Source organism: Capsicum annuum, chromosome 1, assembly GCF_002878395.1.
Source record: "Capsicum annuum cultivar UCD-10X-F1 chromosome 1, UCD10Xv1.1, whole genome shotgun sequence".
Taxonomy (NCBI): Eukaryota; Viridiplantae; Streptophyta; class Magnoliopsida; order Solanales; family Solanaceae; genus Capsicum; species Capsicum annuum.
In genome coordinates, this window is record NC_061111.1 from 2239184 (window position 1) to 2264133 (window position 24950).

Here is a 24950-nt window from a genome sequence, read left to right on the forward strand (position 1 = left end):
CTGCAGGCACAGGTACCTCAGCTCATACACCGCACAAGTAGGAGCCAGGATATCCAGCTGCTTTTGGTGAGCTCCAGTTTGCTTTGGGGCTTTCTGTGTCATATCCAGTCACTTTTGGTATTGTATAGAAGTTAGTTATATGGCGGGGTGTGTCCCGACCTTAGTTAAACTCTGTGTATTGTCTAGAGGCTTTGTAGACCTAATGTACAGTCAAGGTGGCGTTTTGTTAATAGACATGATAGCTCCAACGGCCAAGTATTGTATATACATATATATGTGTGCTCGAGCTTATACAGGTGATTATTTCCTTTTATATGCGACATGATGCTATCCGAATTTCGAGTTGTCATAGAGGTATGCATGGGAAGTATAAGATTATGAGTTGGTTCTCCCGAGCCTCCTCGGTTACGGGTGCCAGTCCGCCCCAATAGGATTTGAGGCGTGACAAATGAGATCAAATTTGAGACTTGCAAGACTGTTGAAAAATTTATTCCTATCAGAGGATAACTCTTGGAAATCATCAATCAATGCACTCATTAAGGAAACAAGTTTTGGTTTTGAAAACAATTGAAGTTTTTCTTTGAGTTCAAGTATGCTTACCTCAGAATCTTCATCTTCTTCATCTTCATCTGAATCTCCAAAAACCATGAATGCAGTTTCATCAACTTCATCTTCATCTGAATCAGATCCCCAGGCTGCTATCATTGCATGCTCCTCCTTCCTTTTTGCCTTCAGTTCTCTTTTAGTCCCTTCCTTCTTCCATTCTATTTCCCAGACTGGACAGTCTCTGATTTGATGATCAGTTTTGTCACATTTGTAGCATCCATTTGGATTGTCATTGGAACATTTCTTAGTACCTGTTCCCTTCTTCTTTTTAAAGAATTTGCTGAAATTTTTGGTTATGAAGGCAACTTGCTCCTTATCAAGTTCAAAATCCTCATTACTATCAGAAGCTTTCACTGCTAAAATTTTCTCAGAAACAGCTTGTTCTTTGGTTCCATCAATTTCCATTCATAAATCCTTAAGTTCCCTACTAGTTCATCCAGGGTCATGCCTTCAAGCTCCTTATTTGCCTCCCTGATTGCAGTTACCTTAACATTCCATTTTGATCTAAGCAATACCCTTAGTACTTTTCAACTTGTTCCTTCTCAGAGATGATCTTTCCCAGGGAAGTCAACTCATTTGTCAAGGTGGTAAGCCTTGTCATCATTTTATGCAGGATTTTATTTTCTTTTATTTTGAATGCCTCATACTCAGTAAATAGAAGAGAGATTCTGATTTTTCTTATTTGAGAGGTGCCTTCATGGGCATTCATTAGTGCATCCCAGATTTGCTTAGTAGTAGTGCAGATGGATACCCTGTTATATTCAGCAGGTCCTAATCTACAGACCAATATGTTCTTGGCCTTTGCATTTTTTCTTCAATACCAACAAGTCATCAGGAGTAAACTCACTCCTTACCTTCTTGACTTGTTCACCATCTACTATCTTCATTGGAATAGTAGGACTATCAGTAATCCTGTCCCACAATTCATAGTTTTCACCTTGAATAAACATCTCCATCCTTGCTTTCCACCAGATAAAATGAGAGCCATCAAAAAGTGAAGGTCTAGTAGTTGACTGGCCTTCACTGTGACTAGTAGGAGGTGCGAAATTCATCATATTGATCTTTTCTTAGGTGCTAGCCTTATTTAAGACAACCCCTCTTTGATACCACATGTTAGAGTACGAGCCCTACTAATTGCCTATTAGTGGAACAGGTAAGTAAACGTGTTTCACAGAAGCAAAAGCTGAACGCAGTATTTTTACGTGGAAAACACCCGGCTCAAGAAAGGTGTAAAAAAACCACGACCTGTACCTCTACAGGATTTAAACCCAACTTTACTATAATACTTGATCCTCAACAATCAACAAAGTTACAAGACTTCTTGTAAACTGGAATTAAAACTTCTAACTCCTATTACTACAAAAACATAAATCTTCCCAAGATAAGTGTTCCCAAGTCTTTGAGTTCCCTAACTTGAAGACGCAACTCCTAACTCAGTTTATAGATCACTGATACTAGAACAATGACTCATTACAACTCAAAGAACCTACCTACTACACACGGTCTACGACTTAAGTAAGGAACCGGGTTCTTCTTCAAGTATGAGAACTGTTTTCCTGATTGTTGATTTTCTTTTCAGTGCATTGAGTAAGTTACTTGATCGTGCTTTGTTGTATATATGCACACTTGTAATACACCTATGATGGATTCCTAGTTGATTTATGCTTCTTTCTTCTTTCAACTCTATCAAGTAACTTCACTCTTTGTTGTAGCCGCTTCTCCTCCACTGGTTGAATAAGACTCTTTTGCTTTATCCTTGCAGAACTCTTCTCATTGTTGAACTTCTAGATCAACTCAACTTCTGAGTATTGCATTTTTCTTCCACTTTACTGAAGTGATAAGTGTTTGAGAAGGTTCCTGAATATTCTTACTTATCCACTCCTGTCTATGCGCAATATCATCTTATCAACAGTCTTGCATGCAACTTTTCTTTGTACACTTGAATGGACCAGCTTTCACAACATGTTTCATTCATATGTCTATCATCAAAACTCCACATGCCTTAACACTTTGAATGAATTGAATTCCAAAACAGTTTTCTAAAATAGAGTACTTTTTTTTGAATATATGCAACACATTGGTCAATGTTTGAACGCTAGGAACATTTAATCTTTCAATTGTTTAAACTTATATGTTTTTTTGATCCCTTCTTTCTTCTTGTGAATTTTATTGATTCAACAAATTATTAAACATTACATTCTTTAATCACTCAAACTTTTTATGTTTTGGTTGTATTGCTAATTGATATTTCATATTTGAGAAGGAGAACTCTTAAATAGAAAAGATGGGAGAAATCGATAATGAGATTGATCAATCGTAGGCTAATGAACATATCTAAAATAACATAAATGTCTTTGTATAAATTAAGTTAGATGTTTAGATTCAAATCACCAATATATCTCTATAAAATATTTAGATTCGGTGTTTTTCTTTTTCTTTTTAATAAAAATATTGATAAGTCCTCACTCCTCAATTCCAAACTTTCGAGTTAAGCATCGGTAATTGATGAATGTTACTTCCTTCGTCTTAAATTATATGTTTTGAATATCAAAATAATTATCTTTAAAAAGATACTTTTCTAAATTCCACGTAGGTCAATGGGGAGGGGGGGTCGTTAGATTATGTAACGGGAAATGAGAGGTGGGTTTTTGTAAAAGCTTCCACAGAACTACCAACAACATGATGGAACTAATGACCCTCAACGAAGGCCAATTGATTGTAGAACAAAAGAACCTTCTATCTATTGAGATTAACATTGATTCAACGGAGATCCTATCCATGCTAGCTAATGGAAACTTACACTATGATGTTTTGAATTTGATTAATTAATGTAGGTTAAAGCTAAGAAGGCGAGGGAATCCAGAGGTATCTTACTGCTATAGGAAACAAAATGGGGTTGCAGATGTGCTAACTAAGGAGGGGACAAGATTCAACAACTCTGATGAAACTTGTCTTTTTGAAGTTCCATCGATGTGTGTGATGGATGTGCCCGCCGAAACTTTTTCTGAAAAAAAGATTAAAATTTGTACTAACATTGAATTTGCTATCACTCATGACCTTACCCTTCTTATTATTGAAACTGATTCGGTAGAAGTTATTCTATTTTTGCAGCATCCTACCATGCCTTTTACTGATGTTTTAACTCTTTCCAGGTCAATGTTGAAGAGCATGGGGAATTCAGTGGCGTAACATAACTTTCGAGAGGCTAACAAGGTAGCCGACAGTTTGTTCCCCTCAAGTTATTCCTTATCCCAGTCTAGCGAAGCTATCTCTCTCCGATCTCCTCCTTCTTCGGCTGCTGCACATCTGCTGAATGATGCTAATGGTGTTTTTTATAATCGCTTTGTGTCTTGGTCATTGTCTAATAATAATAGAAAATCAATCTATCTCATCTCATGTAAATAGCAATGCTAAGCCTACAACTACTACTTTTGTTTGTAATTCTGCTAATCTAGGAGCCTCTTCCAGGAGTGACCCCCTATTTTGTAATGCTACCCAGTTTACCAGGAAAAACAAAGAGAGAATGATTATACTTTCTGAGTTAGAACATTAGGAACCTTACATTCAAGAAGCAATTAAAACAATGTTCCATTGGTCTTTCAATTAAGATAGTTTGGAGTATTCAAATCCAGCAATGCTATCTATTAAAACATAATTAACTAAATTGTTTTTTCATGATAATGCAATAGATATGATATAGAGTCTTTTTATCTATGCAGTGTATATGGGAATAAAGGATAACAACAGAAAAAAAATAAAATGTAGAGAAGTATTTTCTCATAGTTAAATAAAAGATTGAATTATTAAGAGCCGAAAATCTATTAATCAAAAAATCAATAGCAAATTTTAGAATATTTGCAAACCAATAAATCACACCATAATACTTCTCCCCTCTCAATTTATGTATTGCTTTCAAATAAACTTATCTTTGATCATAAATTCTTTTTTATATTTTTTAAATTATTAATAATTATGACTTATAGTACTTTTTACGTAATTTTTAAATATATAAATTTTATTTTAGAATTTTTGAAGATTTTGAGTTTAAATTTATGCTCAAACTTAAATGAAGTACATAAAATCGAGCTAAATTGATTTTAAACACTTCTAGTACTAGAAAGTATAAATATATATTTAATCTAACTCTAACACGAAACGTTCCACAAGAAGTGAAATTGACAATTTTAGTACCATTTTAACAGAAACAAAATCTTGCTAACACACTCACCAATTTTCATTTGACAAGTCGGGTCAAATTTCGGGTCCAGAAAATGGAAAGTCGACTGGTGGAGATGTGCCTTGAATCGGCGGCGCACAGCCGTGGCGCCGTCGAAGCGTGGCGGAGACAACGGCGGACACTGGAAAACATGCCTAACCACCTCGCCGAAGCTCTTCTTCACCGCCTTCTTCGCCGCCGCCTCCTCTTCCCCTCTTTACTCGAGTATATAAATCCTAATTATGACGTCATTTTTATGTATTTTTTGCTGTATGCTTAATTAAAATTACAATGTGTTTATTCAGTAATTAGTATATTTAATTACTCTATAGTTTAGCTGTTTATGGAACAGCTCAAGTTGTTACATTTATGTGAATTGTGAAATAATTGATGTTGCAGTTTTAGAAAGTGTTGATACTGTATATAGCGTATAGGAACAGTTTGCAGTTTTAATAACCATCTCAAATTTCAATAGTTAAAATCAATGTAGTAGAATTACCTGGTATCTGTTGCTGGTGGGAGGTGGAAGGATTCTGTGGATTTAGTTGAGGTGTGCCAAGGATGGCTCGGACACCATGGTTATCATAAAAAAAAAAAAAAAAGTAATTTATGCGTAGTTGATTTCACACATTTGGATTTTGGTCAGATTTGATAGTTTAAAATGGGAAAAATGTTGAGTGGAGAAGGAAGAATAGTTTAGTGGGTAGATAATTGATGAACAAAAATGGCATCAACAACAATGACAACGTACTCGGTATAATCTCACAAAGTGGGGTATGGGGATGGTAGAATGTATGTAGACCGTACCCCTACCTCAAAGTAGAGAGGGTGTTTCCGGTAGACACTGGACTCAAGGGGAAAAAATAGTCCGAAGTAGTTCAGGAAAAAGTTAGCAAGAGAAGAACAAGAAATAGCATATAGTTAAAATCTTGTTCTTTCCTGAAATTTACAATGTGTTGTTCTGTAATTAGTATATTTAATTGCTCCATAATTTGCCATAATCCAGCTCGAGTTGTGATATTAATGTGAATTGAGAAAAAAATAATCTTTTCTTTACAACCGTGTGTCCGGCCCAGCTTAAACGTACCTTGACTAGATTAATTCCATGGGAAAAAATAATCTTACAGTTTTAATAACCATCACAATTTGCAAAAGTGAAAAGCAATGAGTGCATAGTTTGATTTCACCGGTTTGGTAATATTTGATAGTTTAAAAGGGAAAATGTTGATTGGAGATGGCGGAAGAGTCTACTGTGTAGATAATTGATGAACAAATATGGCAACAACAAAGTAACATACCCCGTATAATCCCACAAGGTAGAGAGACTGTTTATGATAGACCCTTGGCTCAAGGGAAAGAATAGTTCATAACAGTCCTCAAAATGAAGCAATACAAGTACAAGAAACAACATATAGTAGCAAAAATAGCATATAGTAATAGGACGATAAGTACAACAAAATAATATGCTAGCATGTGACAAAAAGTAATGAAAAAAAATGGGAGAACGGAAGTAAATGAGAGTGTATAGATGCAAGCGAAAGAGTTGAATTGCTTGTTATATTTTGGATATAGCAATATACTCGTTAGGCGGTTAAAACCATAACTTTTTACACGGAGCATAATTATGTGTACAACTTTATTAATATTGCAATAAATAGTAGATAAGAACTGATAATTTTAAAAATGTAGAAGTGACCAAGAGGTCACAGGTTCAAGCTGCAGAAACAACTTCTTGTAGAAATGTAAGGTAAGGCTGTATACAATAGACCCTTGTGGTCTGGCGCTTCTCGTACCTTGCACATGGCGGGAGCCTTAGTGCACCGCGCTACCCTTTTAATAGGCTCAATGCTACTAATCTTAAAATTGAGCCCATAGAGTTTAATCATGGATCTACCTTTGTCTCCAACCTTTAAGGCTAAGTTTATAGAAAGTTTATAATTGCTTAATCTGGTGGCTGACGGGGAAGGACCTACGGACAGCCTACCGGGTGCCCAAGCACCCATTATCCCCAACATAAATTATTTATAGATATACAAAACTGCTTGAAAAAAGATATATTAACCCAATAGCACCCAATGAGCCAAAAGCATATGGGTGCTTTGGTCGGGTGGCTTGTTTGAAGGTAGTATTTTTGGGGAAGTGTTCGATTGTTAGATGATATGATTGTTTTACATGTCTGAGTCATCTTTAACTGTCATTTCCTATTTCCCCCCTTTTTCCCCAATATAGAGTCTTCCATGTTCTTTTTTTTTTAAACCTTCTTTGTTTACTTAACTTTTAGTTTTAATTTCCTTTTATGTTTATGTAATTTCTGACATAGAAAGAGAAACAAATCAGCATCCAATCACTTTTCTTAAGAAGTGTTGGCAATTTGGCTAAGAAATCTTTCAAGCTGGTTCATTTTTTTTCAAAAGGTGAAAAGTCTTCTTTTTTTTAGATAATGTTAAGATTAATCGTAATTTTTCTCATTTAAACAGTTGTGCACTTATACTATGTGATTTGTAGTACTTTCTATTAAAAGACGTGAGCGCACACAAGCCAAAAATCCTGAATCCGCCATTGGTGGCTGGGTAGTGGTTCACTGGTTTTTGAAACTATAAAGCGCCATATTTGCATTGGCCTGAGCAAAATACGCATATATATGCAGGATACTGGTTGTGCGAGGATTTAAAATTTTCTTCACATCCTTGAAACTGCACGAATCTTCTTTTGGATATTAAGAGATCAATACTTTTATTAATGCTCTCTAGCTCCAACATCAAGAAGGCTTGAGATTCATCTTTGTTTCTCTTATATAGTTTCTCTGGCGCATGGAGGAGGGAGGGCGGTGTATGTTGTGGTTCAATTGCGTTGCTTTTCTTTTTGAAATGAGGCTCCTAATGTGGAACTTCTGTGATGCAATGATAATAGTGCTGTCATCTAATATCTGAGAATTGTCTTAGCTATGTGATTGTACAACAGTGAACGTTTTTGTCTGCTTAAGCTTCAGACGCCTTTTTTTCCCTGTGTTGAATTCTGTAATTATCTACTCCCGAAGCTGATATATATATATTTTCTTGTCCAGAGTGTTTAAATCTTGTGTCGAAGGGATAGACCTAAAGGGAGAGAGTTATGTGGATGCAGAATGGATGGCATATATAGGCGCTTTTGACCACTTGTGTTCTCTAAATTTATCAGATTGTAACAAAATTAACAATTCAGCCATTTGGGCTATTACAGGTAACCTTTTATTGGACCTCATATTCTTTTGATAAATGTAGCTAACCTAGCTAAGCTCTTGTTATATTCTCCTCTAAATTTTTTGTTTCTTTATTTTTTGAACTCGGTTCACTATTAATTATGCACTTCAAATGTTTACTTATAGAGGTATGTTTTTGTTTTCATCAGGAATGACAAACTTAAAGGAGCTTGATCTTTCCAGGTGCTCGAAGATTACTGATGCTGGACTTAGACATCTAACAACCATCCCAATTTTGGAAAAGTTGTGGATTCCAGAAACAGGTGTCACAGCTGATGGTGTGATACTCCTGACTTCGTTAACCAACTTGTCTTTGTTAGATTTGGGAGGCCTGCATGTATCTGATTCAGCACTATGTAAACTTAAGGTAGACCATCTATTCTTCACATTTCTTTAATATCTCGTCTTTCTTCTCCCACACCGTTTATTTATGATGTATTAAAGCTGCATATCTCTTTAACCGTGGGAGTGTGAGGTTGAGAGTTTGCAGTGTGTCATGCCTTATTTCTCTCTATTCTATATTTAGTTTCCTTTACAGAATTACTCGTCGCATTTATCGCCTGCCCACGAACTAGCTCTTTGTTTGCAAATCAGGGAATAGAAAAGGAGGGGAAGCTTGAAATTTTCCGCTTCTCTTTTTGATTTCATCAAGCTAGAGCAATTGAGGAAAAGCTTGAAATTTTCTCCTTTTTTTTGATTTGCAGAAAAGGTAAAAAGTAAAAAATAGTAGCAGAGGAGTGAGATTGCTTACCATTTGGAAGCATTTCTTTTGATTTTGAAAGAGATCAGCTAACAGTTCTCTTTCCTTTAAAACCAAACAAGAGGATAGAGCACAGCTTTCCTCCTTTCATTTACTTTTCCCTTGGTTACAGAGAAGCACACAGTGACAACAGATGCTTAAAGCTTAGTGTAACCACTGGACTAAACTGTTTTGAATTGTTTCTTCAATCATTTCGCCCGTTACTTATTTAGAATGCTTGACTTTTTCAAGATCAATGACAATTTTTATGGTTCTGGAAGGTTCTCGGAAAACTACAACATTTGGATCTTTGGGGGAGTGAAGTATCAAACAAAGGAGCATCTCATCTTAAATGGTTCCCAAGATTGAGATCTCTGAATTTGGCCTGGACCAAGGTCACTATGTTGCCGGGTCTTCCTTCTCTTGCATGTCTAAACATGAGCAATTGCACAATACATTGTATATTCGAAGGAGAAGGAGAAAGAGCTCTTCTTACAAAGCTTATTCTGTCTGGGGCAACCATAAGAGATGTCTCTGAAGCTTTCCTACACCTTGAAACATCTTCCCTCTGTCTCCTGGATCTTTCCAATTCATCTCTTAATTCATACTGTTTCTTGCCATATATGAGTGCGATATCAGATTTAGATCTCAGTGGTACATCTGTAGGAGATGAATCAGTTGAACACATCGCATTAGTAGGTCAAAATTTACATCATCTAAATCTCAGCCGGACAAAATTAAGCTCTGCAGGACTGGGAACCTTAGCTGGTTTTGTTCCAAATCTTGAAACTTTATTGTTATCTTATACGGCCATTGATGATTCTGCTATCCCCTTCATGAGCACCATGCCTTTGCTAAAATGCATCAATCTGAGTGGTACGAATATCAGAGGTATGATATGTTCTTCTTCTCGAAATTTCCTTTGCTCTTTAATTTAGTTTCTTCTGCGGTCCTTAATTTCTCCGTCATTGGAAGCTAGATAGGTGTAGAGGATGCTGGAATACCTTTAGACAACACCATGATGTCAATGTGTATCCCACTCTCTAGGCTAGACTATTACAAGATGAACAGACTGTAATTTGAATGAGCTAACTTTTGGGACAGTAGTCCAATGAATTTGTGGAATTTCAACGTTGTGATGAAAATCTTTTATTATAAGATCCAAGTTGAGTTTGAAATTAATTTTCAGAGATGTGATCGTAGCTGGATGCATCTTATGCCTTATCCAACCAAAGATTAAGTAGAATGGAACTTGAAGTAGCAGTTCAGTTTGCCTGTTTAGGGAGATCTGTTTTCCTGTAGGGTTAGAATAACATTTGTCTCTTCTCTCTTAACTCACATTGTTGCGTAATCTACCACAATGTCAGGTATTTCCAATGAGGCGGACTCTGATCCTAATTGTGTTTCGTCACTGTCTGAGTTGTCTAGTCTTGATCATTTGGAGAGATTGGATTTGGAGGAGACTCGAATCAAGGATTCAGCTTTGGCTCCTTTACCGAGCTTTCGTAAATTGAGCTATTTATTTTTACGAAGTGGTTCCCTTACTGACACCACTTTGCATCAGTTGTCATCTATTAGAAGTTTGATAACCCTGGGGATTCGTGATGGCGTGCTCACCGATTCGGGACTTTATGTATTCAACCCTCCACCAACTCTGAAGATTCTTGATCTCAGGGGTTGTTGGTTGCTGACAGAGGATGCTCTGTTGTCATTTCAGCAAATGCATCCTCAAATTGAAGTAAAGCATGATCTTCTTAGTATTGCATTGGTTAAAAGGTTATCTGTTAACTCACCTTTGTCCCAAGCGACACCACGGACCAAACTATACAGAAACAAGAAGGGAGGGCAGTCAACATCTCCCCTTAGATCTAACATAGACAGTTTTCTTGGTAAGCATTCTCAAACCTATCTTGGTGTAGAATACGATGTTTTCTGTCCTGTCTGATGTTCCTTCTTTTCATAATTTTAAACTAGATCAAAGATTGAAGTACACCAGAGAAGAACTATTTGCGATGAGGTCCGGTTCTGCCTCTATTTCTAGAGACAATGTTGATCATATACCTCATGAGCTGGCAAATGATGGATAGAATTTCTTGGATTCATCTCATGCTTGTACTCATGAGTCCCCCTATTGATCATAGTTCTTGAGTTCCCCTATTCAATGTCAAAATTCTAATATTTCATTTTCGAATTATGCAAGAGTGTAAATCAGAAAGATAAATGATATATGTCCACACCATGCTAGGGCTGTCGTTGTGTGGCATTGATTTGTTTGGATTGCCAAATGTGTCCACACCTTCAAGTCTAGGTGTTTTTGTATAATGCCCATGTTTCTGTTCATTCTGGGGACATAATTATAATTTTCACAAACTGTTACTATTCAAAATTTTACAAACCATTAAGAATAGTGACTTAAACTCAAACAAAGCATACTATCGTCACTAGTGATTTGATCAAACAACAACAACTACATTATAATTACACAAGTGCGCTTCAGGAAGGATAGAATGTATGTAATCTTTAGAGGTTATTTTCTCTAGAATTCCGGCTCAAAAGAAAAGTTATCGAGGCAAGGGATCAAGACACACTAGTGTGCGGAATGACACCAATTAATTTGATATGGTATTTGATAGCGCGTTGTAGTAGGGAAGAGTGCATTGTTTGTATCTGTGCTTGGAGTTTCTTGTTCATGGTGTTTTGATGATGTTTTGCGATAATCCTATGGCAATCGCGGTGTCCTCCCTTATGCACCAGATGACAGCACGGTGGAGTTGCTTGTTCATGGTGTTTTGATGATGTCTATACTTTCAGATAGATAGCTTTTAGTAGTACCTTGTCTTATTTCCTTTAGTATATAGCAGCATATTATCCCATCTTGTTGCGTGCTTTTGTGTTTTTATGCGTTATACTGTTATATGTCATAAGTCGGGGGTCTATCGAAAACAATCCCTCTACTTCATTAGATTTGAGATAGTGGTATGAATTGCGTACACTTTACCCTATCCAAATCCCACTTTATAGGATTACACCAGATGTGTTGTTGTATTTGATAGCCCGATACTGCTAATGCTGCTATGAGTTTTTCCTTTGAAATCACGAAGTTATCTTTTTTTAAAAAAAAAAAATAATCATGAAGTTGCACATTTGAGCTATATAAATACTTAAATAATACTTGAGCATACAAAAAACAAATTCACTTGTACAGTCAAATCCAATTTGATAAAACAATTTCATCTCCATATGTTATATACAGTGCAAAGAGCAAAAACAGAAACAAAAAGATAAATTAAGATTGAAACATCAAATGTTAAATAAGAGGCAGGTAATTTCAGCTGTTAGGTTCACTTGGTACCCTTGTACATGCTGTCAATCACATCCTGCAAAATGTAAAATTAAAACCAGAAAAAGAACATGTAAACAAACACGAAATCTTTTTTTGTTTTAAAAAAAAAGGCAACAGATATCTTTTTCTAAATTGAAAGAGACAACATTATTGACTAATAATCAGGTCGCAAAAAATTACGTTAAGTGTCTTGTAGTTTCTTGTTCGTAGTGTTTTGGTGATATTTGCGATTTCAAATAGATAGTTTATAGTACTACTATGTGCCGTGTCTAGTTTATGTTATTCTCTATCGGTGTGTTATTCCATCTTGTTTTATATTTTTATTACGTCTTTTTATACTGTTTTTTGTCCTAAGCCAGGGTCTATCCGGAACAACATCTCTACTTCATCTGAGGCAGTGATATGGACCGTGTACACTTTGCCCTTCCCAGACCCCCACTTTGTGGGATTACACTGGGTATGTTGTTTTTGATGTTAAAGTTCGACCACTTGGGCCGACCTTAGGCTGGCACTCTTCCCGAGATAATGTTCTAGCAAAACCTTTTGGGTTCATGATTGGATAGGCTTTTATGCGAACGCAGGCCTCCCACACCACAAATTATGAGCAGGCTCGACTACCGAGAGCAATGGATGTCACCAGGACTAGCCATGGGCCTTCTTGATCGCCCATTGACCTCGACCAGGTAAGTAGTATATTCTAGCAAAATTAAGAGTATGTCGATAAAGAAATTCACCAGCAGGTTAAAGAGAAATTACCTTGTAGTATTTGAGCAATTGGGGTCTTTTCTTCTTGAATGTCGGAGTTAGAAGGTCTCGTTCCATGTCGAATGGCACAGGATCAAGGTGTACCGCTTTTAGGAACTCAAAGCCCTTCAACTGCAAAAAGTAGATTGCGTTTATATATCTCAATAGGACGCACTGGCTGCTTTTTCGTACGCTTTCTCAAACACTACAATCGCACAATTGATGAAGCAAAAACAACAAAGCGGAGAACAAACCTTCTTTTCTTTTCCGGTTTTTGTTAGCTCTCGAAGTATGTACTCTTTCACTTCCGGCTTTTCACACAAGGAAGCAAAATCCCCAGACAAGCCATTAACTTCGGCCCATTGTTCAACTGCTCGTTGGTTTGGGTTAATAACAGCAACAAGGAAGGACTCGAAACTGTTCCCGTATATCCATATCTGGTGTCAAGGTAGAAAAAGAAATGAGTCCACTTTCATGTCTTAACACGAATAGACTATATGTCACTAGGTATTATCTAATAACAGAAACATCAGCGATCTGCTACATCAAATGAACAACTCGTTGAAGATGAAAATTGTTCTCCTTGTTTCACGTAGAAGGCAAAAATTGCACGAATGAACAACTCGTTGAAGATATCGAGGAAAAATATATCTCCATAGACATGTTTTTGATATAACTAAGAGGCCAGTACATCAAAAGTAGATACATACCGAGTCAATAATAGGATTATTGCCATAGATATTCTCCAGATTTTCGACAGCCACATATTCACCTTGTGAGAGCTTGAAAATGTTCTTCTTGCGGTCAATTATTTTCAAGCTACCGTTAGGTTGCCACTCGCCAACATCACCTGAACAAAGATTTGTTAGAAACAAGGTCCATTTAAATTTGACTCGCGCCGTTTCAATTTGTTTGTCTGGTTTTCACTTGGCACGGAATATAAGAAAACAAAGAAGGCTTTTGGATCTTGTGGTCTAAAATTAAAGATAAGTAGAACGTAAAAATGCCCTATAATCTTGTCGTCTTGAACATGCCACGTGAAAGTTAGAATTGAGGAGTTGCCAAAAAAGGATAGAGACATTCGTTTGAAATGGACCAAAAAAGGAAAGTAACACAAACAAATTGAAACGGGAGGATTATCTGGCAACCAGAGATTAATCAGTTCAAATTCAACTAGGAAAAACAAACCTGTGTGAAACCACCCATCAATCATGACTTCTTTCGTTAGGTCCTCACGCTTGTAATAGCCTGAAAATAGAATGTCCCCCCTCACACACACTTCTCCACGTGGCGTGCTTGACAAAGCATCATATGACATTTCAGGAACGGACTCCAAGCACACATCCACGTTGGGCACGGGAGGACCAACCGTACCAAGCATATCATACCGGTTGGGTAGCGACACAAATGTACCAGCACACGTTTCAGTCAAACCTATATTGGATCAGAAAGGAAAGATTCGTCACAGACCATCTCGAAAACAAGGTCTTAGAATTATTTCATTGTTTAAGATTATGTGTCTCATTCGTGAAGATTTATGAGATGCTACCATCAATCAATTTTTACAAAGAGATGCTTTTACATTCTACCATCTTTATTTGAGATAGAAGCAAACGAAGGGGGTACCATATCCTTGAAGAACGTGACAGCATGCCACAACTCGCAAAAAAGCTTCCACATGAGCTGCAAGGGGCGCTGCTCCAGACAATATAAGTCGTACTCTGCCTCCTAACCCTTCTTTTACCTAAGCAAAAGAACAACGGGGGTTACAGACTAACTGGTAAGATAGAAGAATTGGAAAAATGGATTGGAAAGCTGCTCCAAGGGCATCTGCAACACCTTACTGAAGACAACTTTGTCAGAAAGCGGAGAAGCTTCAAAGTGTTTACGCCCCTTCTTCAAATTGTGGTGTTTGCTGTAGAGTTTCAAACGTTAAGGTAACAGACTCCACTAAAAATAACTCACACTAACATTTAATTTTCTTTTTATGCTAAACTTAAAATTGCATCGAAAGTTCTCCACTATACAATAACCCACAGCATGGAAAAAAGATGAGTTTAAATTCAAATACTAAAAAGCAAGTTTTCAAACAGAAAGTATTGTTTCCTCCATCCGCGATGTTAACAAGCCTGGGTGGCTTTTTGGGGAAAGTGGAATGGTTAGTTTATATTAATATGATCTTTTTTATAAATAGAAAATCGTTTATTAGTTCTTTGTTGATTATCCACAAAAGTAAACATAGGAGGAGAAAAGTTTCAGCCAAGAGAAAGATGTCAGCATGTTGATTATCCACAAAAGCAGTACACTGATCTGAAATATAAGAGGGGAAAATTTTTGTTAGACGTCAACTTTTAGGGATGGACCAAAATAAAGAGCGAGTTAATCAAAAAATGGCGGGAGTGGAAATTGGAAGCATAAACATCTCGGTGAGAAAAGCCCGTATTCTAGGTTAATGGTCCGCATATGGTCACATTCAAGAGAAGCTTAGTTAGAAAGTTAGCACATTAGCTTACAGACAAGGATGACTGTATTCCAAAAGAAGTTCCATAAGTACTTCATTTGACATGAAACAGCACTTACTAAGCATAGGCAAGATTGAACAACGTGCTTTTGAGAAAACCACCAGCAGCAATTTTCTGTTGCAAACCTGAGAATAAAAGAACTAGTTAAAACATATCGAGCATTTCAACAGGAGTTAGAAATCAATGGTACACCAAGAAGATACGAATGTGAACAACTGGATGTCCATTCAAAGAGAGCAAAGCTTTTTTGACCATATTAAGGCATTGTCATCCGTCATAATTAAAAATCGACCCCCAAAAAAGCCATAATTAAAAGTAGACCATGTACACTTACTAGCAGCGGTGGAGCTACACTTAAGATAGAGGGTTCATTCGAACCCTCTTCGACGGAAAATTATACTATATATAAACGGTTAAAATTATTTTTTATGTATATATAGTAGATGTCAAACCCCCTTCAGTTAGTTCGTATTTTCACCTGTGAACCCCCTTGGTGAAAATCCTGACTCCGCCACTGCTTACTTAGTCTAATTCTAAAATGCATTGGTTTGCAAGTAAAACACAGATTTGGATTGCAAGGTAGTCTAAATCAGTGATCAGGAGAATAGGTCTGACAAAGCATAGGTGTATCAGGGCAACTAAGATATTACCTGAATATATTCTGTCTAGTACCCGAGGTACAGCACAGAAGACAGTTGGTTTCAGTTCTCCAATATCTTCGGTTAGTAACTTGACATCCTGCCGACATGAATAAGAATGCATAAATATAAGCTCTACCATGGTTTAGCTGAAAATCTGAACAACTTACCCCTCGCCAAAATCCTATCGAGGCACCATGATGAATGAAACACTCTTCAATCACTCGATCAAAGATATGTGCCAGGGGAAGATACGAAAGATACACATCGTCCACATTCAACTGCAACATGAAAAGGTCAGACGATCTATACCTAGATATGCATTACGTCAAAAGGCGAGAAAATAAACAGCAAATAATTCATTACCGACTCATCCACGCTCCCAAGGAAACGCCTTACTCCAGCTATAAGAGTAACAATGCTAGTATTTGAAATCAGGACACCTTTGGGGTCTCCGGTCGTTCCACTAGTATACATTATTGTACAGATGTCTTCCTTCTTTTTCACTGGAAGATCAAATTGTTTTCCGCTTCCCTGCACATTTGAGTTTGAGCTTTAGTTCAAAGGGCATATAAACAGTTTCGTATTTGTCTTCTCAGCAAATCGTTCCATGTAAATGTCAATACTACAAACTTATTCAAAGGGCGGATAAACATCTATTTCTCATAACATGTAACTCTATGTAAAAAGCCATTACAAGAAAAAATTAAAAAAATAAACAAAATGATAAAATCTAAATCAAACTCAAGTGAACATGTAACTCTATTTAAATTAGATTTAAGAAATCAAAATTCTCTATTCCAATTTGTTGTCTCATATTCAAAAAAACCACAACCTTGGCATGCAAATTATAACACTCTTTAATAATGACTATCTATAACAAACCACTAGACAAATCTGATAAGAAAGATGGAAGAAAAGACAAGTCTTACCAATTGAAGAAACTCATCCCACGAGTAAAGAACCACCCCAAACTCTTCAAGCTCTTTTTTCTGTTCAGGAGTGACCTTTCCGAAACTCACAATAGCTGGTGATTACGAGCAGGAAACAAGTTTGTTAATGCCAACGTTTCATGCATCACACTTTGAAATAGGGACTGGATTTACAGTTGACTTACTTTTCAAGTACTTTGACGCATTTGGAAAAGTTTTCAGAAGCTGAAAAGGGATAAGTACACATTTTAGTAAGAAAGCACATTCAACAACAACAACAAACCCAGTGTAATCGCACATTAAGAGAACATGGCTCCACAAGAGCATTATCACGAGCCTTTACTTACTCCCTATGAAACCTTATTTTTTCGGAGGGTTGGCATCCCACAAGTGGATTCTAGGGAGAGTAGAGAGTACGCAGACCTTAACCCTACCTTGGGAAGCAGAGAGGCTCTTTCCTATAGACTTTCGGCTCAAGGAAGAAATCATGGAAAAATATTATAGAAAGCACGACAAAGCATTCTGAAAAAAAGAACAGTAAGTACAACTAAATGGTGTGATATTCGAAGTACAAGCGACAGTAGATAGTAACAAAACTTGAAGGATGAGAAACGACAAGAGAAAAACTACGGCTATAGTATGGAAGGAGAGTGAAGAAATGCTCTACTACCTACTAAACTTGTATCCTAATCCATGTCTACTACCTACGGCTATATTATTAGTTTCTTTTTAATCTCCAGAATATTTAGTATAACTTCTGAAGCAATGACCTTAATACTCCTATAAATGGATTTCCATGGAACCATCTCAAACATGGTGGTGTAAAGGAAAACATAAAATAAAATGCCCTACCCAAACATAGTAATGGAATATGGAAATTGTCTAATTGTTTATAGTCTATAACTTCAGCAAAGCCCCTCCGTCAACAAGGTGCCTATCATGTTGTATCGATTAGTATTTAACTGCTTGCCAATTGGTATCAAATTGGCTTCGAATTGGACGGGTGAACCTGCAAAACTGGTCAAAGTTTGGAAGCGTATTGTTTGCAGGGACAGACAAAGGGCTCTGACATGAAGTTCTTGTAATGATAACTATGGCATTCTCGAATGGATTATAAGGCTTCTGGTTCTCTTTTCGTTTCCTTTTTCTGTTCCTTTATTCCCAAATCATGTGGAACTAATATGAAATAAACTTCAATAAAATCTGAACTTTTCATCTTCATAAAAAAAGGTTGACTTGGCAGTAGGTACACCATCACTTTTTAGGTAGTCCAATATGAAAAAGACATTATGGTGTATAAAAGATCTGTCTGTGTAAAGCTTCTTGGAGAACGAGGAAGAAACCACTAACTTTTCATTTCTGAGAAATAAGAAACTAGTAACTTTTTTTGGGCTCATAAATAATCTTAAGATTCAAGGAAACTAACGATAAAGAAGAAAGGACCCACTGAATGCATATATGCTTCTTCTGAACTTTTCTTTCCACCAATGATCTATGAGCTATCTAGTGAATTATGTACTGAGACATACACTTTACATGTGGCCTCCAGCACTAGATAAAGAAGAAAGGACCAATTGAATGCATATATGCTTCTTCTGAACTTTTCTTTCCACCAATGAACTATAAGTTATCTAGTGAATTATGTACCGAGACGTACACTTTACATGTGGCCTCCAGCACCTTGGTTAATGCACTTACCCTACCCACCATTGCATTTTATTCTTCATTTACTGCTATGAAACTCAGTGATCTCTTTAAACGTAGGAAAAGGGACTTGAAAGATAATGCAATAAGTCGAGCAAAAATCAGCTCATATATATTCAGCAATAATTATAGAAAATGAATATCTATCAACTTAAAGTGACATTCAACTTATGGGAACATAATATCCGCGAAAAATACAGTGGGACTCATTCAACCACTCCAGTGGAGCAGGGATATTGAATTTTGACATATGCATATCTTTTTAGTTTTTAAAAGCAGCGGACTGATGCTCAAGGAAATTAGTCTTATTACTGAATTAGTGATTCAAATTTGATTCCAGACTTGAGCTCTTAATGAGTTGTGGATTATGAGATATGACTATTCAATATCCAGCATGCTGATCAACATGCCTGTTAAGTCATAGATCAGAGAATATCATTTCAGTTGTTATCTTCAATTTTGAATATGCATACCTCAGGAAGTTTTTTCTCTTCAACAAAAGCAATTGTAACCTCAGCATGGGAAATGATAAATTCCACAGCACCAGCACCTTAAGCACACAAAGAAGATTATTTTCAAAAACTATATAGCGGTAAGTTCCTTTTCCTTTTACAGATAAACATACATAGACGGCCACATGACATGATTAATGGGTGATAAATCATCTGGCTATCAGATTGCATGAAAATGATATCGTGTTTAAACATGAAATAAGATGTCGTCTATCTATAAAGTAACACAACAAGACAAGAAAAAGCAAATACATGAGAATGAGGAAAGCACTTAAACCACTATTCTCACAGAGGAAAATGCATACCTAAGGTGTCATACAGAGGAACACAGTAAAGTCCATGAGCATTGCATGCCTGCATTGGCAAGCAGTTATCAGAGCTAACAACAATTACGGAAAAGCTTTGAATTTCTAAAATATCCTGGAACAAAGATTGATCTGATATGCGGCAGAAAACAGGATCGTCCAAAGGAGGAAACACATATAGATACAAAGTGGACTAGGAGCAAGATTAGCGAAAAGTTCAAACTACTTTCATATCTCATAGTTAGTTGACATGCAGTCCTTTTTACTTATATCCTAATTTGGAGGTGAAAAGATAAGACATATCCCCATATATGAGTCCCAACTGACCTCTTAACCCCACACAATGCTTACAAAAAGTCAACAATAAGCAACCTTTTTCTTTTTAATCATAGTTCTGTCTGTCATACTCAATTATGTGTTCTATACGAAACAAATGTATGTATAGTTGTTAGAACTCGAAGAACTGTAAGGCCAATGATTCAACAAAGAGATATTAGCTCAACAAGAAAACGAAAATAGACATTCTGAGTGTCGAAGATACCAAGACTACTATGATCAATACATCTAATATTAAATGTGGTGTACATGGCTGCTATGTTCCTCATCATCAGCTAGGAAATAATTATATGAATAAAGTACTCCAAAAATTAGTAACTGAAGTCCTTAGTTCTGTTTAAAGGCCATTAACAGACAAAAGGAGGAAAATGAAAAATAGAAGGAACAGGAAAAACTAACCTCCATGCTTATTATCCACTCAGGGCAATTGGCACCATAGATACCACATTTGTCTCCCTAACATCAGAAGTCAAAATGACAGAAAGTGAGACAATGATTAAAAGTACAACTAATCAAGGGGAATGAACAGTACGATATTGGCTAAAAGTCCAATACACGAGTCTACACAAGTATAATATAGACACAGAGCACATACTAACTTCCAAAAAATAAGTGAAATCTAGTTTGTCGATACAAATAACTAAATATCATAAAATGTCACAGCATGAAAATGACTTAAAATTCATAAACCAGACATAAGCTGAAAGGTGCCAAAAAGTCTATCCATTGTTAAGGAGATGACTTTTAAAGAGTCTAAAGTGAACCTAGCTTTTCATTGCTCCTAATAGAACTAGGAAAGAAATGAATCTTGACAAGCACAAAGAAGGCAACGCCGTCTGCAGAATTTGAAGACACAGCTCAAACACTAGAAAGTAGTTATAGGCACTTATTTGGTGGCATTGTTCTCGCAGAGAACCAAGCTTTAGCAAAGTGTATCATACAGAATATAGGAACTCACCACATCCACACCAATGCTCCGGATGGAATTTCCTACTTTAATCACAATGTCATAAACTTCTTTGTAAGACATCCACACATACTTGCCAGGCTGGAATATAAGAACAAATTCTTGAATAAGTTAAAAGTCAATTTAGAGAAAAGAGAACCTCTCTGGAGGTGGTAAGGGTTATAACTTATGCAAAAACTATGCATGGTAACTACGTACTTTTCCATCTACAATCTCACGGCGTCCAAGCATCCGATTGTTAGGATATTTCTCCACTGACATACTGCGATATAGATAAGAAAATGTCTATCAGATGTGCTATTAGCTTATAATGGAATAGTAATTTGTGCACACTGCACACTGACAAGTTTCTACATGCATATTTATTGACTAAAAGAAATAGCTGCAGGTTCTGACAAAGTGCCAGATTAGTTTTTACTAGAACAGACACGGACAATGAGGATTGGTCGAGTCAAAGTTTAGGCTTGTACAGTCTTGAGGCAAGCTTGTATATTAAGTATATCCTGAATAAAGGAGCACAGTAAAGGTCAAAAATCTAATGCCTTTACTTACAAATGGAGAAAGATATATACTGAAGTGATATCAAAGAATCAACTGTCCTCAATCCCAAACTAGTTGGGATCAACTATAAGAACCTTTACTATCCATTATGCTTCATACAGGCTGATTCTGAGGAGATATACTCTACAGAATTATGCCCAATCTATTTAGAGATATTTTCACTCTTGAAAATCAGATCACTATGCTATAATTTTTTTTTATAACCGAGAAATTCACATGTTGAATGGACCTTGGGCCTAACTCAAACGCAAAGGCTAGCTCAGGAAGGAAAGATTGCCCAAGACCATACAAAGAGACCTCCCATTCCCAGGACTGGTATGGAGCGTGGACAATATAAGATGGTTCCAGCATCAATATTATGATAAGGATGGAACTGATTCTGATACATGTTACAGAAATGAACCTTGGCCCAGTGCAACCCCAAAAGCTAGCTCAAGAGGGGAAAATTGTCCAAGACCATATGAGAATACAAATTTACCTCTGATCCACCGATATGGGACTCAACACCCCCGCATGCCTAGGACTGGACTGGACATCTGAAGCAGGATTAATATAAGATGGGGGCTTAACATCGGGTGAATAAAGAATTGGGTGGGCCTAGCTCGCAACCATGATGAAGTGTATGACCATCTCATCTAAAACTTAAGTTGTTAGAGAGCGCACATTTAAATTTACTTAATTATATTGTTGGAGAGAGCATACTTTAATTATGTAATTATATTTTCAACACCCCAAGGATCAGCTGGCGCACAGTTAGAAACTCAGTAGATAACGGCCCTGTCCCTCACCCTTCTCCACTTGAATATCCGGTTTTTGTCTGAAGCAAGATTTGAACTTGTGGCATGTGCCTAAATGCACATCACGATTTGCGCACTTACCACTCGACCAAAGCCCTTTGGGCCATCAGTGTGCAATTTTCATAGTAAAATTCCTTTCAAAGGATTTTGGTAAATTTGAAGAAAGATCCTCAGATCACTGAAGTTATCAATTACATGCATACTCAATTGGCTCTTCCAATGCAAGAAAACACAATGAACAGTAAGAGTGAAGATTAAGAAGAAAAGGGAAAAATACAAAAGTCAAAATCATTTCATGGAACTTTAAGCTACTAATCAAACACATAAAGCTAAAAGACTAAGACTTTTGTAGCTAAATTTAACATTTGAAATTCAAAACACAAAAGTAAATCAAGTCTACAACTTTTTTATTATTAAAAAAAAAACAAAGAGGACAGATAATCACAAAGGAATCTAAAGAAAAATTAGAGAAATTGTGCTGCAGCAGAAAAAAAAAGTCAGAATCAATTCTTGAAACTTGTTACTCATCGAACACATTAAGCCAACAGATTAAAACTTTAATAGCCAAATAATCAAATTTATCAAATCAACAACAAAAAAAACCCACAACAATTGCAGTAAAGATCAAAACTTCTGCACAAAAAAAAGTGAAATAAAGTCAAATTTTGGAACTTTATGCTAAATCAACTTTATCAAATCAACCAATCAAAAAAAAAAACACAACAATTGCAGTGCTCTTTAAAAACAGAACGAAGATCAAATATTTTGCACAAAAAAGTTAAACAAAAATCAAATCTTGAAACTTTATGCTAAAAAGACTCCACCTTTACTAACCCAAACAAACACTCATCAGATTCAAAAATTAAAAACCAAATTCCAAGTACATAAACTTAAAAAAAAAAAAAAAAAAAAAAAACTAGAACTTTTATTTTTACTCTCAATAAAACTTTATGCTAAAAAGACTCCTCCTTTACTAATCCAAACAAACAAATTCATCAAACAAAAACCAAAACCAACTATATAAAATTAAAAAAAAAAAAAAAAAAAAAGACAACAACCCAAGAATATAGCAAAGCAAACTAACATTAATAAAAATAAAATTAGAAAATTTTTTTAGACTAACCGAAAAATATCCCAGCAACTATCAAGCCCAGGAATAGGTGGAGGAAATCCATGTTTAGCAAAAATACTTCTATAAACAGGACCCATTGATGGTCTTCCATCTTTAGCAGGTTTTGCTGATTCAACTTCAATAATAAATTTATCTGTTGCCATTCTTGATCCCTTTTTTTTCCTTCTAACAAACAAAAAAATACACAATCACTGACTGTATATTATGTGTATATGTTTGTATATATATATGTATCACACACACAAAATATGTGATGTAAAAGGTGTTTGGACGTGTGGGGTTTTAGGAGGGGGGGGGGGTAAGTTGTTGGGTGGGAATAGGTAAGCTGAATTGTATTATGTTATTGATTTCGTTTCAAACCTGTTTCGACTCACACGAAGTTTAATGATAAATAAAATTTTAAATTTAATAATTTTATAATTTTAAATATGTCAGATAAAACATTGAAATTAAAAAACTTCTAAAAAGGGAAGGATTGTTTTTTATTTATACGAATTAAAAAGAAAATTAAGTCAAATAAATTGAAACGGGGAGGAAGTATGTGGAATATAGGAAGGGAGTTTCTTGAATTTTTGGCCTTTTTTTGACCAAGTAAAAAAGAAGGAAGGAAAAGGACAATACCCTTTTATATTATTTTGTAAAGAGGGAAGATTGACCAATGGGGAAATTTAATTTGGTTCACTTGTAGTTATTACTACTTTTATTTTTGCTAAAAACATCTAGAATATTCCAATTTCCTATTTCCAATCCCTAAATTTTCTCCTTTCTATTTTCTCATTTCATTTTTTTCTTTTTTTGGAGTGGGGTGGGGGTTAAAATATTCTGTCACCTGCCACGTGATCAAGAGGTTATGTGTTTAAGTCGTAAAAAATAACCTTTTACAAAAATGTGAGGTAAGGTTGTTATAGTAAAATTCTTGTGATTCGATTCTTGCTCGAACTCCTCACATAACGGAAAATTTGATCTACCAGTTTGTCTTTTGGTTAAAATATTCAAATTTCAATTTTTTTTCGTTTGTAAAAAAAGAAAAAATAGGGATACGAAAAGGGAAAAATGATAAAGAAATTGCAAGACGAGGAATCAAATTCTCACCAATAAGATAAAGCTTAATTTATTTTACCATGCAATCCTCTTTATATTCTATCAAACATGAAAAAAAAAATTGATATCTAAGTAATACTTAATGAAACAAAATGACCTAGGTGAATCAACATACAACATTAAAAATCTAAAAAGAAATATATATGTAAAAAAAAAAAAAAAACTCATAGTAAAATTAGGAAAAGAGGGAAATTTTGCACATTAATTTATAAATAAGATAATATTTTAGAAAAGAAATAGTTATTCTTTCTAATCATACTTAGAATCTTTATTTAGGTAATTAAATCCAAAATTTTAATTTGTAACTATGGCATGTATTTCTTCTTCAATTTGACAGAGTTAGTACAAAAAAATTTAAATGAAAGAAAATATATCTAACCTCAAAAACTTCATGATATTGGGAGCAAAAATGACCTTTTCTTATGAATATTTCTATATGGATTACTAATTCCAAATTAGTATATTTATAGTATAATACATGTCATAAATTCTTTCAACTTTGTTTTAATGGAGCTAAGGTGTAGCATGTAGGTGTAGTTGTAAATAAAAAGTAGAAG

The 24950-nt window shown here is 35.7% G+C and overlaps 2 protein-coding genes and 1 pseudogene across 2 annotated transcripts; 1 reads left to right on the plus strand and 2 right to left on the minus strand.

Moving 5' to 3' along the window:
• The first annotated feature begins 4679 nt into the window (after nt 1–4679).
• Nucleotides 4680–11185, plus strand: LOC107855328 (F-box/LRR-repeat protein 3). The gene is made up of 6 exons (XM_016700332.2): nt 4680–5047; nt 7887–8041; nt 8210–8427; nt 9081–9690; nt 10167–10688; nt 10774–11185. Exons 1-6 carry the CDS (start codon nt 4878–4880, stop codon nt 10884–10886), a joined length of 1788 nt encoding a protein of 595 aa, XP_016555818.1. The 5' UTR covers nt 4680–4877; the 3' UTR covers nt 10887–11185.
• Nucleotides 11186–12140: 955 nt separating this feature from the next.
• LOC107855307 (long chain acyl-CoA synthetase 4-like) lies at nt 12141–23435 on the minus strand. The gene is made up of 19 exons (NM_001324718.1): nt 23284–23435; nt 21001–21064; nt 20794–20883; nt 20235–20291; nt 19500–19548; nt 19156–19232; nt 17164–17203; nt 16979–17073; nt 16413–16580; nt 16217–16327; nt 16059–16146; nt 15467–15533; nt 14726–14801; nt 14513–14630; nt 14075–14320; nt 13597–13736; nt 13141–13323; nt 12899–13018; nt 12141–12176 (listed from the first exon to the last, which is right to left on the minus strand). Exons 1-19 carry the CDS (start codon nt 23433–23435, stop codon nt 12141–12143), a joined length of 1977 nt encoding a protein of 658 aa, NP_001311647.1.
• LOC124892219 lies at nt 12703–12833 on the minus strand (annotated as a pseudogene).
• Nucleotides 23436–24950: the final 1515 nt, after the last annotated feature.